Source organism: Myiozetetes cayanensis, unplaced genomic scaffold (genome assembly GCF_022539395.1).
Source record: "Myiozetetes cayanensis isolate MyiCay16 unplaced genomic scaffold, myiCay2020 scf1, whole genome shotgun sequence".
Classification (NCBI taxonomy): Eukaryota; Metazoa; Chordata; class Aves; order Passeriformes; family Tyrannidae; genus Myiozetetes; species Myiozetetes cayanensis.
This window is the reverse complement of record NW_026086604.1, coordinates 18415135-18432063: the sequence shown is the minus strand read 5'-3', so window position 1 is coordinate 18432063 and position 16929 is coordinate 18415135. Positions and strand designations below refer to the sequence as shown.

General features: G+C 36.0%; 1 protein-coding gene across 50 annotated transcripts in view; it reads left to right on the top strand.

The window, feature by feature from the left end:
• The window catches only part of RIMS2 (regulating synaptic membrane exocytosis 2), a 442383-nt gene that overhangs the window by 381981 nt on the left and 43473 nt on the right, over window positions 1-16929 (top strand). For 45 of the 50 annotated variants that reach the window (XM_050323983.1, XM_050323815.1, XM_050323785.1 and 42 more), the window contains one exon: window positions 5553-5794. The exons of 2 other annotated variants lie outside the window; for them this stretch is intronic. In XM_050323983.1, coding sequence (XP_050179940.1) covers window positions 5553-5794 — 242 coding nt within the window. The remainder of the gene's footprint in view (window positions 1-5552; window positions 5795-16929) is intronic. 3 more of the 50 variants (XM_050323840.1, XM_050323654.1, XM_050323637.1) reach the window with 2 other exon arrangements.

Below are 16929 nucleotides of genomic sequence, written 5' to 3'. Positions count from 1 at the left end.
GTCTCTGCAAAGACATCTTGAAGATTAATGCATTAAAGAAATCCAGAAACTTAACGTTGCATTTCCAGAAGGCCATGTATAAATAGCAGTTTTGTAGTTGTTTACTGTTTTTCTTTAAAATCATTCAGAAAAAGCTGATTGGCCCATTGAATATCAGAATTTGAAAACAATCTGATTTGTAATATCATCAAGGAATTTAAGGTTAAGTTAAGGTTAAGTCTATACCAGTGAGCTATACAGGGCCAGGACAGATAGTTTAAATAGCTTGTGTTCTCTTTGGCACAGCTTTGTGCTTGACATACTGATAAGGTGCCCTTGATTCAGTTCAGGGACAATTCAAGATATAGCATGGGTCAGGGGCAGTTTCCTCTTGCCAGGATGCCTGAGAAAACACTGCTTGGGGAAGAATGTAAGCTAGCTGTGTGTACACACGCTGTCAAGGTCAGACAACAGGCCTGAGCCATTTTATTAACTGCTGTAGTTGTGGCACAACTTCAACGACTGCAAGGACCACGTTAAATTTCACAGAATTATAGTATTTCCTGAGTTTCAAGCGACCTTCAAGGATCATCAAAGTCGAACTCCTGGCCCTGCCTAGGACAGTCCAAAGACTCACACTATGTGCCTGAGAGCATTGTTCAGATGCTTCTTGAATGCTGGAAGGTTTGATGCTGTGACCACTTCCCTGGGGAGCCTGTTCCAGCGCCCAACCACTCTCTGGGTGAAGAACCTTTTCCTAATATCCAACCTAAACCTCCCCTGATAAAAATTCATGCCATTCCCTTGGGTCCTGTCAGTGGTCATCACAGAGAAGAAATCAGTGCCTGCCCCTCCACTTCCCCTCATGACAAAGCTGTAGACAAAGCTGAGTCAACGGCTCCTCCCAATTTAGTATCATCAGCAAACTTATTTAGAATACTTTTATTATCATAGGTATCAATCAGTCTGACTCCCCTCAGTTGTCTAGTATGGTATGCTTTTAAGAGTATTATCTAGTGGTTAGGACTGTCATACTCCACTGTTGGTTTTAAATTACAAATTTGTATAGATGTCTTACTGTAATTTGTTTTCTAATGTCTTATTTTTCTCTAGTTTGTTTGGGTTTTTTTTTAAAGAACTTTCTGCTTTAGCTGTGAGAATGTATTCCTCTAAAATTTGTCTGTAGTGTAGGTGACCATAGACAGTTAAAGTTAAGAAAATGTACTCTAAAATATATAGGAAGTTGAATTGCCCAACTGAACACTGACTATCTGGAACAATTATCACTTAGGAAAATTTAAAAATACTTAACATCTGTCTTAAGTTTGCTTTAAGTAGACCATTTTATTGGATGATCAGATTTTAGGGTTTACATTACACTTATCTGTTATTAGTCATTTAACTTGCATTTGAGTACTCCTTCTGCTTGTTTGTGGAAACACTACATAGGAATGCTGTATTTTTGGCTTGGTGTGCAAAGTTACTTCTCAACTGAGAAAAACTAGAAAAAGAAGTGATTGGAGTGGAAGAGTGAGTAGCTTAATCCTTCCTTTTTCACTGTTCACTGGAAAATTGAAGCAACTGACTAGATACTCAAACAGAAAGCTGTCTGCAGTTCTTGGTGCCCTCAGGTGGTTTCCTGGATTTACAGATAATGCAGGAAGCAATGTTACTGTGTGAGCTTTGCCCATCACCCCTGCCTTGTTGATTGGTTGGTCAAGCCACAGTCAATAGCCTGGCTGCCATCTTCACTCTGCTATTGCTGTGGGCTGTGGGCTGCCACACAGCTGGGGTTGTGTGATGATTTTGGTTTTGTTTTGGTTCTAATAACGGTATGCCACTAGGCACATGTTATTTGGACTAGGATAACTATTTTATTCCCCCCTACCTCCCATCTGGCTGCATGTTCTCTTTGATGAGGATATTTTTAAGATTAACATCTTATAAGGCACCTTGAGAACCCTGTTTTTAGTGCACGTCTATTCATTGACTCATGCAATCTCATAAATTATTTTTATTTAATGTCAGTTTTAAAATATTGTTGAACTGGATGTGTGTGTGATTGTTTCTATATATGTAGATGTAAAGAAAACTTCCAGTAATTTCTGTTTCATGTTAAGAGAAAAGGTTGTATGATTTACTCTCTAAATTTTACTCTGAAGTCCAGCTTTCTGTTACCTCAGAAAGGAACCAAACCTGACATACAACACCCAGTTTTTCTGAGAATTATCCATTTCTGGCACTGTCAAAAAGCAGCCTGGGTAGAAGGATGGCTTCTACTGGTGAGAGTATCAAGCATCTATCAAGCATCTACCAAAAATAATTAGTGAATGAGGGTTTGGATGGCCAGAAAGGGTTCAGAGTGCTGATGAAGGAAATGCTTATGACAACTGTAGGTTTATTATGAGGAACTATAAACCACTTGGAACTCTTCTTGTACTTATTTCTCAAAGCTTTTTTGTTGCAAGAGGAATTGAGAAAAAACTAAGCCACTGTGATGGCTTTCTCTGGCAGCTGTTTGCTAGTTGGGACTGTAACAAATATTGTCTTCTCTGCTGCTTTTAAAGAACGGGGGAAAAAACCCCAAATCTTTAAATATTGCAAACAGATTTACAACTTTTCTGGGGGGAAGAATATAGAAGTTTGTGAATGAACTTACAGTATTAGCCATTTATACTAGTATTTGGTATATCCATATAAATCTAAATATAAATCCCTTTTTTCTCACTTGAATAACCTTTCTAACTTTTCTCGGTTCATTGAAAGAAGGTGTCTGAATGAAGTCTATGTCATTGTCAGCAGGTGTACACAGCAAAACTTCATTTTGTGATACAGAAGCCTTTAGCAGTGAAGGAGCAAAATTTTGAAATTCACAGTACTTGCATAGCTAACTGCATAGTGAGATTATAGCAACTTTGTTTGCATGCCAACCTGTTTAAATATATTGATTTCTTTAATAAGGGTAATTATTGTAATGCATTCCACTTAAATAGAATTACACATCTTGGAAAGGACACACGAAGCACCTCAAAGGCACATTAGACTCAGGAAATGGTAACTTCCTCCTCAGTCTAACTTTTGTATGATAAGCAGAATATTTTTTTCCTTTGCTATAAGACATTTCTTGAATGTTAATATCACTTACAAAACAATGCATTAATTACTGTTTTCCATATGGAAGGAACCCACTGATTTTCGGGTATTATTTTTGAAAATTGGATCATTGAAATAGGTTGTTCTGCAAGCAGTAAAAAATTTATTTTCCTCGCCAGCCTGTGCATGCGAATGAGGTGCTACATAAAATAACAGAGATTCAATAAGGACTTATACTACAATCTTTTCCCCAAGAAATATTTATAAGATCTCTCTCCAGGAGTCTGTTTTCGAAACAGTTTTAGAAACTAAATAGCTTTAGTTTTCTACCACTCTGTCTAATTTGAAAGGATTTTTAAAAATATTGAAGAGAGACCTGACTAAAACCACAGTCATATTAATCATATTTCCTTTGAAAACTGGGGTTAAAAACAGCATTACTGGATAAGGGGCTCTAGTTTTCTGATACTTATTAGAATTTTGCTTAAGATAAAGTTGAAGATACTAGCTGTTCCCAGGAATGTTCTTTCTAAACCTCTAGTAATTTTTATATGAAAGGTAGTGTTAAAACTGAGAACTAGTTTCTGTGTCATCTCTTTTCTGTGAATCAATACCTAAAGGTTTTATTTGATAAAAAGTACAGCATGTGATGTCAGCATGTGCTGTTAACATCTGAGAAGTAAGTTATCATAGTATTGAAAAGACATAGGAATGCAAATTCCTCTTTTATTGTATTCCTTGCCATCTTCTTTACCCATATCCTATCCCACTCCTTCCTTGGTGATAAATATGCCAGTGAGAGTCAGTGTGTACTAACATAACAACAAAGAGAGCTAAAAAGGGTAAGAAAAATTATTCAGGTTACCACTGTGTTCTAGTCTTTTGTTATTGTCTGTCCAGGCAAGGCCACTGTGGCTCTTTCTCAGCTTTGTTTTGTGCCTCTCTATCTGTTGATCCAAACTCTCATTCATATTTTCCCTTGTAACTTCCCTGAGAAGGACACTCGGTATGTTTTTCACTTGATGATAGAGATCTGCTTCTTCTATGAAGTAGCCCTTAGCTTTCCCTCTGGGTTGTAGTTAAACAACAAGCATTTTGTGCCTTCATGCACATGCAGCTGTCAGCCAGAGAACAGAGGAGTACTGCCTGGGTATCTCCCAGACATATTAAAGAGTTGCCTCATCCCAATTTCCCTTGAATCTGTGGGAAGAAGCCCAGTAATTCCTTTGCTTTTGAGGGCATTACATTAATTCCATAGATAAGTTATTGACAGAATATATATTGCAAAAGCTTAATAAAGAAGCAATAAAACCTTCATAGAAGGTTTGAAATAGATTCAGGCCATTATAGGTAAGGAAAAAGGAGTGAGGCTGTGCCCACTAAACTTTACTCTAGAGCTGTTTTCTGAGCAGTAAAACTCTAGGAACAGCCTCTGCATGTATTTGAAAATCTGTTTAAAGAGCAAAGATTTTTTTTTTTTTTTTAGCCTTTAAATACTGGTGATTTAACACAAAAATAATTTCCCCTGGTTTCCAGAAGTATTCCACTGTTTTGTGGATTGTTTAAAACTGAATCTCATGGCCCACATGTACTCCAGGGTTTCCAGTTCTGGATATTTGTCCAGACCTACCAGTTAGATGTCAGGGCAAAATTTGGATAAGTACTGCTGTCATCAGTGTAGATTGCCACTTCTGTGGAAAGGAAAAGTCCCTTAGCCTGGTCCAGTAGTAGATCAGGTCCCTGTGGGACATGTGAAATGCTGCAGCAGATAATCTAGATGCAGACACATAGAGCATGTAAAAACAGTCTGTAAATTAGTACAAAAGGTATATTAGAATTAAATTCCATTTTATCAGTAGTGGTGATCTATGACACATATCAGCCGAGTGTTGCATGAAATACAGATCTAATACCTGTGTTTGTTGATAAAGAGAGGGAGCAAAAGCCTATTGGTGTTCATTACTGTATGATGACTGAGCTAAACCAGATTACTGAAAACATCCTTGAAATGTCTGAATGTTTAGAAACCAAAACTAGCCTTCAGACTGATATCCTTTTCCACTCAGTAATGAATCAAGTGTCTGTTTCTCAGAGGTCATTTTTGTATACAGATGTGAGAAGAAGAGGGGCAGAGCACTGACTGCAGAACTTGAATTCTGCAAACAAGAAGTGTTTATATGATACACAGGTGCATTAATTCTTTGATATGCTTTTGCTGGTAGTATATTTTAAATCGTCAGTGAATAAAAGCTTATTATTTAAAACAAAATTTTGATGAGTCAAGTATTTTTGCAGTAGACCATAGAAGAACTTAGAATTGAAGTTGCTCCTTTTTACCTCTCAGAACCAAACCCTACCTGTGTGATTAGCTGCTTTTACCCTGTAGTCTCCCGAAACCTTCCATCTGAAACCTGTCCTTTTCTGTCTTCCCCTTTTTACTCTTCTTTGTCTGCACTGTTTATCCATCTACTGGCTGACAGTGTCTTTACATCCAAAATGCAAAGCAGACAGATGGGCGTCTCAGGAAAGAACATGACTAAGAGCACCAGCATCAGCGGGGACATGTACACGCTGGAGAAGAACGATGGCAGCCAGTCTGACACAGCAGTGGGCACTGTTGGTGGCGGCAGCAAAAAGAGACGGTCCAGCATCGGTGCAAAGATGGTCGCCATTGTGGGTCTCTCAAGAAAAAGCCGCAGTACATCACAGCTCAGCCAAACCGGTAGGAACTAGATTGATTTTCTCTCTCTAATTACCATTTAAATGTACATAATATTTGTGTATTACAGTTTAACCATTTGGAGATCCTGTTGAAGTTGCCTAATCAACAGTATTCTATGGAATGAAGAAAATGGTCGAACATCTTTTTTCTCTGGACATTTACTAAACATTATTTTTTTTTTTTTTAGCAAACATCCTTTTCAGGTTGGACTGAAGCTTTTATTTTCTGTTTGCTGGAGCCTACTTAATGCACTCATTCCTTGCTTCTCAGGAACCAACATGAGCTGTACTTCTGTTTTGGGAAAGTCCTTACAGCAATTTGTCAAGGGTCACTGGAATGTTGCAAAATACCTTTGCTTTTGTCACACATAGTGTTTGCATATTTCAACAGGAGTTTTTTTCATATATGAACATGCAGTCTTTTTTTTAAACAAAACAGTTTTCCTGAACAAAACATTATGTTTTATTAATTTAGTGTAACTGTTTTATTGCTTTTTAATTCATTTCTTTTCAGCCTACAAGTGTATTCACCATCAATATAAATTTTGGTCATTTCCATTTATCTCAATTCAAATTTGACACTGAAATATTCTACCTAGGAAAATGGAGAGTTTTTCTGCTTTGATGCCTAAAGCATTTAAAATCTTATACAATTTTTCTATTTCTTCCTATTTTGAGGAAAATCCATATAATACACTCTGAAAAGCTCTTATTGTCAATTAAGGAAGCTGTATAGCATAAGTGTGTTTTACTTGGAAAAAAAATTACTTCTATTTGAATAACATATGTATAAAGAGTGTTTAAGCAATTTATATAGTTGTGCATGTATATTATATATTTCAAGGTATATACATAAGATATATTGTATGTTCAGTATTTAAGAAAAATTGCTGCAATTTTATCATATGGATCAACATAAGTTTATAGTGTCCAGCTGTGTGAGGTCCCATCTAAGATCTCCATTGTGCTAACCACCATTCAAGCATGGATAAGAGATTTTTCAGTTCTCTTCCATGGTTGCAGTTTGTATCATGAAACCAAAGTGATGAGAGTTTTAATGTACTACTAAATAGAGCAAAACAGTGATTTGTACTGTCAGAAATTGTGGTAAATTTTTCACATAAACTTTTGGAGGAGGGAGATTTAAAGTACCTGGAAAGAGTAGAACTAAAAAAGAAGGGAAAAGAAGAGGGATTACAAACAATGCAGAAGAGGGAGGAGTACCAGAAGAGAGCAGGGAGCTTGAGTGTGTGACTTGAATGCAATATGAGACAAGGGAATGAAGAAGAGGGGAAAAAAAGGTATATAATGAAAGCTCTGAATATCATGCAGACAACTGAGGACTCCATCAGTAGGCAAGTCGTTGCAGCAGTCTTGTGTTTCACCAGCTCACTTGCAGATTATGGAAATGGCAGTTTTATGTACATTTCTATTTTCTCTGAGTTCAAATGAATGACAGAAAAAAGATGAAGTCACCTTTAGACAAATCTGGGAAGTGTCTGGTTGGACAAGAAAAAAATTAACCACTTGCTCATCTAGAAATCTAAATTTTACTCTTGTTTTAGTATAGAGCTATGTAACTGTATTGATATATTTGATTATGAAGTCAAATGCAATGCACTACATTACCATTTCTGATCTAATCTGGTGTCTCATACTGTAAGAGCTATTAAATGAAGGATGGCAGCTCTTTGTACAATATTCAAGGATACCTCAGCACTAGAGAGAATCTATATTGTGTGGCTGGCCTAGATTTGATTTAAATATCACGCTCGTCTTAGTTATTTGGTAATTTCAATCTGAAGTTCTTCTCTCTATAATATCTAATCAGTTGCCCAACAACTTATTAGATGCTTGTCAAGGAAAAATGTGAAAAATAATTCTTTCAAAAGTACTCAAGGTCTTTTGACCCATTGACTGTGAATAGGGTGTTCTGAAAAATTGTTGGATAAGGAGGTATATTTTAGCACTGTTAGAATAGTAGCAGAAACCAGGGGAGCCTGCATGGCTGTGGTGGGCATCTCCCCTCCCTCAGCTGTTCCCTGGGAGATGTCTGTGCTCAGGGCTGACCTGTACCTGGCCCCAGTGACAGCAGATAGTGCACCTCCTGCTGCTGTCTTCTGAAAAGGCCTCTCATGTGTTGGCTGGATATGGGAATAGGGGTTGTTTTGTAGAGCTGTTACTGCACACCAGCTCCTGCTGCCCTGTTTGACAGTGCCCCTGAGGGGCCTTTTTGGTGGCCACATGTGGCTGCACCTAACAGGACAGGCACATGCATCGTTTAAACAGCTGGGTCATGTGGTAAGCAAGCTTGTGGCCACACTTCAGCCCCTGGATGAGGTGTGTGTATGGTACTGTGGCTCTGGTGACACAAGGTGATGGCCTTTTGGGTGGGTGAGGGTGAGGTCCTGCCAGGAAGAAATGTCTTGCATGTCTTAAGCTTCTTTCACAATAAGAATGGTGAGACACCAGAAGAGGTTTCCCAGAGAAGCTGTGGATACTCCATCCGTGGAAGTGTTACAGGTCAGATGGAATGGGGTTTTGAGCAATCTGATCTAGTGGAAGGTGTCCCTGCCCATGGCAGGGGACTTGGAACTAAATGATCGTTAAGGTTCCTTCCAACCCAAATCATTCTGTTTCTACCCGTTGGTACACCTTAAAGAAAATGTTGGACACCAGTGCTGTGCACTAATACCAGAGGACTAAAACTTGCAATTAATGTATTTAATTAATTTATAAATTTCTCTGGTTTGTCTCATCATGTTCCCGTTTTCAGATGGTAAGTGCCTGCACAAGGAATCATGTATTGATACAAGCTGGGATCAAGACACTAATGTTCTGTAGACATCCTGTAAGTACAGTTTTCTGAAACTGAGAGGCAGGGGATACTCAGGTGGCAGTGGTCCCATGTAGAAACAGGGTCGAAGTATAAAGGGTTCTTAGGTAGTTTCTGAAGAAATTACATCATTCAGTGGATCTGCTAAGTATCTCCTTACATTTCAAGTTTGAAAAAGCATACCAATACCAGAAGATAATACTACTTCTATAGAAAGTTGTGATCGTATTTATAGCAATTAGGCTTTTATAAGCTGTGTGCTCATGTGGAAGTCAGTGAAGAAATGCCTATCTGTATCTCTGACACTTTTTTCAAGTGTTTTGTAAAGTATAGTTTTATTTCAGTGCTTTTCTTCATTCATATTTTATAACTAAAGCTATGCCAGAAGTTTTTTTGAAAGTAGGTCATCATAACTGTTTTCAGGACTGTGTATCAGATTTACAGTACATGCCTTAAAAGGTCCATTTTTAATGTCCTTTCAAAATATTTTAATACATTATCTTGTTATGTGTCATAGTATTAAGAAATTGACACTCAAAATACATACAACAATGCATTATTTATTCTGGTCTGTAATTCTTTTAGTATATTCAGGTATGAACAGTTGTTTTATGGGTAAAGGGTATGTTGATTTGTTGTTATAGGTGGGAGCAAAATGAGTAATTGTAAAATAATTATAATCATAGAATCATCATCATAATATTTGTTACATAACAACAGGGTTTAGATTTCATTCAACTATGGCTAGTGTATATTCTCCAGAACATATATAGTGTATATTCTATCCAGAGAGAGAACATGGAATATGACAAAAATCTGAATAAGCAATGATCTTTTCTCCTCAGACATTTACAATCTCAAATGCCTAGAAATTACTAATCTGGTAACTCTGCTGACCAAGCCCATCAAGGATAATGGAGATTTAAAAAAAAAAAAACCTTAAAAAAATAAGATTAAAATAACAATTTAAGAAGTTGTAAAGATCTGATCTCAACATGGGCAGTAGGAATGGATCTTTTGAAGTTATCATAGCAAGGAAATCCAAGTGTGCTTTCATATCCATTACTTGAGAAGACCTTCAGTGGTGCTCTTTGGATCACTATTGTTGAGTGATAAGAAAGTGCAGAAAGTATGTCAGTCTTAAGAGCATTTGAATGCAGAAAACTTGAATAAAAATAGATGAGACTCATTGTCCGGTGTCTATTTGGGCTTAAAAGAGAGTTGCAGTTTATTTTTTTAGAAGTTCATACTTCTTTTAAGGATGTGTATCAGTGCTGTAATATTTTGTTCATGTTATTTAATTTCATGAAAATTTTAAGTGTGAGAATATACAGGATCAGTATTTTGTGAACTGACTTGGCTTATTTCAAAGCAATTTAAAAAAAAGAGCATAGAAATTCTTTAATCTTTGAATAAAACTAAAAGTTGGATGGCACAAAAGTATTTTTACTTAAAGTAGCTTTTACTTAAGACTTCAGTAAAAGACAAGATACTGCAGAGTAGAGTGGCAAGACAAACTAGAATTTATTTTACTTCTGTTTCTTGTACCTTCTCAGAGCTACAAAAAATACAGTCAGACATCCCTTTCAACTTCCATGAGCTCTCCGGCAGGCAGATACCTGGGTGTCTTTACTTCAATTATTTAGCTGACATTTCTCCTTTAGCTGGGAAAATATTTTGTGTTTTCTTCAGTTATTCAAGATCTATTATGTTTGTAGGCTGATTATATCCAAAAGCCTGAACACTTTAATTTATGTTTTCAGAATCTGGAGCACTCCATGGATCATACATACTAAAACATTTCCTATGTGTATATATATATACTCAGTCACAGGTACAGGGTCCAGTGTACTCTTGGAGACTGAGTCCCGTGATGTCTTTGGGCGTATGATCACAGTAGATGAAATCTTTTGAAAGAGACGACAAAAGGCATGTAACAGCATGACTTGAGAGTGATCAGTGCAGCAATGCCTGCAGAGAGGTGTAACCACATGTTTGCTCAGAAATAAATGCCCTTGTGTGTCTCTGTAGAGTGTTGCTCCAAGGTGCCGTGCTCCAGAGGACCCCGCACACCTACGTGTAGCAGACGGTGCTGGGGGGCAACTGAAGCTGCCTGAACTGCGGTTTCTCTGTGCCAACATGTTGCTCCTTGTCAGCTAAGTCCTCTTTCTAAGATGCCCTGTGTGGCCTGAAGTTATAGGGCTGTAAAAGTGGAATTTTGAGTCAGAGTTACAAGCTCTCTTGACATCCTTTATAATTTTGCTGGGGTTAAGCTACAACATATATTCTTAAAGCTGTAGTTCTCTGTAGAAAAAAGTACAAAAATCAGTTGATTTAATGCCAGCAAAATGATGATTGGCCTTGAGATAATTACATAGTGTTAATTAAAAAGAGGCACTTCCATTTTAACAAATTCTGTAGAGGTCCAAAGGGTGACCCCAGTAAAACAAGGTTAAAGTATTTTGAAATCTTGATATTTCATAGGTACATCTTTTCTTAGAAAAAATGTAAGAAAATTAGGTCTCTCAGAGCAAAAAGCGTGAGATTTTGTTTTCTTGCCATGTTAAAAGTCAAATTTTGGAATCTATATGGTTTGTAGGGTATTGAAACTGCTGTCTAGATGCTGTATTCATAACAGTCTCAGTTATGTCTGTCATGAACCAATGATGTAGCCTGTAGAGCAATTTCCTCAATTTATGGAGTAATTGAGGGGAATCTATTGGGAACACTGGTCTTGGTCTGGTATGGAATTTCAAACTACTCAATTCAAAATGTGATTTATATAAAACCAGTCTTCTACCACACATACAGTTAATATGGTTCCTATTAAAAAGAGAATGATTAGTCACTTTGAATGGTGGTAACTAAAGGAGAAACTACAATTATTGTCTTTCATTGTCTAAAATGAGACAATGTAGTAAGCAAACAATTTACTGAACTAAGAGTATATTTCTTTAAATAATAGACATTGATGTTTTCTATCCCTAAAATTAATTTATATGGACAAAATGGCAACTGAAATTATCATTCACTGTGTTTAATTTGGCCTTTATTTTATTTTTTTAATCATATATATAATTCAGGTGATTGAAAGCAGGCCATTTGTTTGTGGTTTTATTTTGTCTCCTATTCCAGAGACAAATTGCTAATGTTAATAGATTGCTTTAATGTGTAGTATATATACTTGTACAAGTATATAATACTTGTATCAGTATTCTTGATTTGTAATCTGATTTATTTTCAAAATCAATACATATTATATTGATAGAAATATAGGATTAGCAGTTGACAAGAGATAAAGGCAAATTTTTCCTACTCATTAGTTGAGAATTGTGGCCTGAATACTTTGCCAAAGAGAAAGTACCATTATAATGAATACATTACCAAGAGCATTAATCAGCTTTTACTAAATAAACTCTGGAGAGTGTGCTAATAAATAAATAGACTCTAATTAAAAACTGAAAAGATTGACTACACAGTCTTTTAAATATACCTATATTCTGGTTTTAGATTTTTTTATTCCACATGTAGGAAAAGACTAGGGCAGAAGATAAGGCAGTACAAAATCTATGATGTTCTCTTCAACAGATTTTCTGTAGTGGAAGTAGGTATATATTTGAGTCCTCACATGTTCATAAAGCTTTTGTGAGAGATGGATGCAGTGAAAAGAAACATACCTGAGACGCCAGAACTGAGCTCCAGACAGTGATCTTAGGAAGTCTTCTGGAAGACATTTCTCACACACAAAGTGTAGTTGACACCTTATGCCATTTATATCAGGAGAAATCCCAGGCAGATGAGAAAGAAGTCCTGTGGTGAGACTAGAGTAAGAATAAAAGGCTTAATTTTGGGACAAAATACGCAAATCGTATACACCAACTGAGCAATACTACCCCAGTCACAAATTACTCATCAGATTTCCTCTCTGTAATACAGTTATCATCTCAGTGAGCTATACACCTGTAAGATTTCCAGCTGCCTGTGGTAGAAGTAAAACTAAACCCTCTGGCTGTAGACATTTATAAGATTAAAAATCTTTATATATGTTTCAAAAAATTATTTTCCTTCCTTAAAAAGAAAGTTTCTTATATTACTACTTGATCACACTAATAAGGGGAAAAAAGGAGAAAGCTCAAAGTGAGATCAGAACATTTAGCTTGACCTTCCACAAGATTTTTTTCTTTCCATAATTAGAGGTAAAAATAGAGAGAGAAATGTAGGGTGATCTTTCTTGATAAGAATACTGCTAAGCTATCTTTCTTATTGAGAGCAGAAGAATTCTCATAAGATCCCTGCTAAAAAATAAAAAATATACATCTCCTAAAAAAAAACCTTTAAAGTTGTTTTATTTTTGTTTTCACAGTAAACATGATTTTTTTTTCTGTTGTTACATTAGGAAAAATTTAGGCTTTCCTTAAGAAAGTTTCCATTTGAAAACTCCTTTTGGGATTTTATAATCTCTTAGTTAACATATGATATAATATATGTGAATTTCTTGTTGATTAATCTGTGAAAAAGGGCTCTGAAACTTGAGAGTGAAAAGAAGAACTTTATAGGGCAATCTCATACTTTCACTCTGGCAAATATTCAGTTTAATTTGCCTGAAGTGTCTGCAGTACTTACCCATAGTTACAGATCTGTGTATCTTTATAGTTTAGAATTTAGGGAAGAAAATTCAGTTGGGTTTTTTTCCAGTTTAACTTATTTTTCTAGTGTTGTCCTTTTCTTACATAGCCACCTCAGTGATTACTGTTTGTGTTGCTCCAGAAGGATAATACTCATCTACCTATTGCTCTGTGAACCACCATCAATAAATAACAATTTGCCATGAAGGGAGATTTACTTTAGGTCTCCAAAGACCAGCAGGAAGAGCGCTGTAGTACTTTGCTGTTGGACAGTTATCAGAGGAATGGTTTTAGAACTAAAGAGTAAAAAAATACTACATTTATACTTAAAGATTCATTAGGGCTGTATCCTTTTTGTAATTAAACGTGTCATAATCAGGCTTTCTTTCCTGGTACTTAGATGAAATGCAATATTAAACATCTTTTGGCAAGTATATCTCAATATTGAATTTATGTCTTTAACACTACCCATGCTATCAGTAATACTAATAATATTCCTTTGATAAATGAAATTATCTTTCTGAGGGTAGAAGGGAGTTTATAAAGTAATTACCTGAAAGTTTAAAAATCATGGATATAGCCCCAAAAGAGAAGGTGGTAATAGAGGCATGCTGTGCAAACTAATTCAGAACAGCTCTGTGGCCCTGACTGGTATGCAACTTTCATGGATGTTGTGGTGTTAAAAAGTTCAGTTTTAATGCACTCTCTTGTTGCCCATTTCACTGGCTGCTGTATGTCTGTATTATAAACAGGAGCAATCTGTGCTCTCTGTAGGACAAAATGGGGAGGTAAAATTACAGAACTTCTTTTAAGCACTGCACAGGACATACAGCTCAGGGAAATCATGTGTATCAAATCAAAAGATATATCAAAAGATACTGAGAACACAGTTGTGGGAGCTCTTCATACTTTCAGACATTTTGTGATGATGTCCCTCATAATGAACTGGGCTTTGACTCCCAGTGCATCTCCAGACTGTTTAGATTGCTTTTGTTTTCCATGGAAGAAGTGTGATGAAGCCATTAGCCAAAACTCATATGTGTCACTAACAGAAAACTCTAACAGGATAAATTATATTAACAGAGTAATTTAAAGTTAGGTAAGTGTACCATTGATGATTTCCAGAAAATACACATGTAACCATTGGTTCAGTAAGTTGAACTGTCTGCTCACAATGAAATTACCCTAACCATTAGCCTACAGTCAGGGCTCTTTTATCAGTGCTTTATTTGTCCTACTGGGTCTTTCTTCTTTTTTTGGGTGCTAGCAGTAACTTGCAAAATAGTGCATGTCAGGTATATTCCAGATGGTCCGTGCCAGGTACTCTCCAAGAAAGTGGGAAATAATTTGTTCTCTTCATCAAAGGAGGACCTCTGAACCCAGATCTCCCTCCTTCTTGGTTGGTTGCAGTGTGACAAAGACATTTGGTTTCTGCTTCTCTAGAGATATAATTAAAGAAAGCAGTGGCCAAAACTACATTGCTTGAGCAGGGTTCTGCAGCTGCAGTTTGTAAAGCTTACCAGATTTGTCCCTGAGGCAGAATGTGCAGGACCTGTGTTTCCTGAATGCTGATGTGTAGGATAGGTCCCTGCCATCTGCCTTTTGGCAAGTCCATTTCTTCTCAACATGCACAGAATCAAAATTAGAGAGAAAATTAGGATAAAAATGCTGAATTTGAGGAACTTAGGTACCACTGGGGCTATAAGCAGGATTTTTCAGGTTTATTACTTTGGAATGAGATGCCAAATTCCTATGTATTTCAGGCATTTGTATCCAATTTTAAACCATTTTCCATTCATATGTGAACTTTGTGGTCTGTGTAAGTGAGACAAACACATGGGAGGATAAGTGAAGAAGAGAAAAGTGAAGTTACCTGAGACCAGCAGAAGTCAATGAAGAGCCAGAATATAAGCCCAAAACTTGTCAAGACCATATTTTCTGCTTTAGCACAAAGTAAAGATATTTATGGAATTATTTTTTCTGTCCCTCTGGATGTACATTGTGCTTCTTAACTATGCTATTGATGAACTACAGGTTAATTTTTTATTATTTTACTATAAAGTAGAACACATCCTTATATTTTTCAGTTATCAAATGCTTTGGCAATGGATAGTGATGCAGCTAATTGATTGAAGACATCACAAGTGCATCTAAATTAAGTGGAAACATGAGAATCTAACTCAAGGAGTGCAATGGTGAACTGTGTATTTTTGCTACTGTATTTTATATTTTAGTACTTTACAAGTGAAGAATTCCTCCAAGATTTTTCTTAAATGTCAGTACAAGTTTTTTTATTGTCTTTTGAGTATTGCTTGAACATAGTGATAGGATTTTCTTTAATACTGCTAGGCCTATGTGAGTTCACTTAAACTTTCCTTCCTGTTCAGGGAGTATATTAAAAAGCAAAAAAGTTTCATTGAGAGCGTGTCACAGAAGAAAGAAAAGATCCAAGTTGTTGTTCTCAACCATTTGTAATGGTGTGTATCTAGGAAAAGGTGAATTGTCCTGTAACAAAAGCAAAAAATATTTTTTCCTCCTCACTTAAATAATTGGTGTATGGTTTTTTGTGTATCTGTATAAGATAAACAGATGCTATTTTTAGCAGTCCCGTTTTTCTTTTTTGTAAAGTAATCAAAACATAGTTTCCTTAATATTTATATCTACTTCTAGGAGTTTTTCCTATGCTTCCAAATGCTTGTGTAAGTGATGTTGAATCTTTTTACTGTCATGATCATTTCATTACCATATGAAATGTTAAACGACATATATTATCTTATACTAATCAAATCTCTGCTCTAAAAGTTACAATCAGATCTTATTCAGTTTTGTAACCATAGTACTATAATATTTTGGGTTTGCCCTTGTCTGGTTAGATTTTGGTGCCAGCAGAAATTATTTTTAGCTCAGTCTATGAAATCACATTGAGACTTAATTGAAAATATTCACAGTAATAAGTACTGTTCTTGTTACTATTTGCTGCAGTAAGACCTGTCAAGTACAAATTTGTACTGTGAAGGAAAAACGGCTTTACTGTGATTAACTAAATTAATTAATAGTTATCAACATTACTTATTTTTTATAAGGTGGATAACTTAAATATTTTTGAGAAATTAAAATTAATGCAATATTTTTTATTGCCTGCAGTGTTAAGGCGGTGTCATATTTAACAATTGTATTAAGTAGAAAAGATAACATAGTAAAACCTCTTAAAACTGATTTCTGTAGAAACTCAGTATCATAGCTGTTCTAAAATCTGTTAATTGCATGTATTAGTAAGGCAATATCTAGGGTTTTTAAAAACAACGTAGATTCTATGATACAATAACATCAGAAATCTACCACTGAGTTTGAAGGTCAAGTAAAAGCCTTGTCTGGTTTTCACCAAAACGTGCTTTTTCTTGAATAGGACAAAGAACCTCTTCTCGCTGCTACCAGTTATTTCCTTTTTCTGTTACTCTTTCTCAGTTGATTTGTCCTCTTTTTTTCACTGGTAGACGAGAACTAGAGAAAGCCTTCAGCTGTGTCACTGGTACCACTGCCATGTTTTGTATTTTAACTTCACTATCTTATCAAGAGCCAAAGTCATGTCTTCATCAGCAAAAGGGCAGAAATGCCAGAAAGCTTAGAAAATTACTTGCAGTTAAATATGTGAAATACATAAAAGTCTGGAGAGAA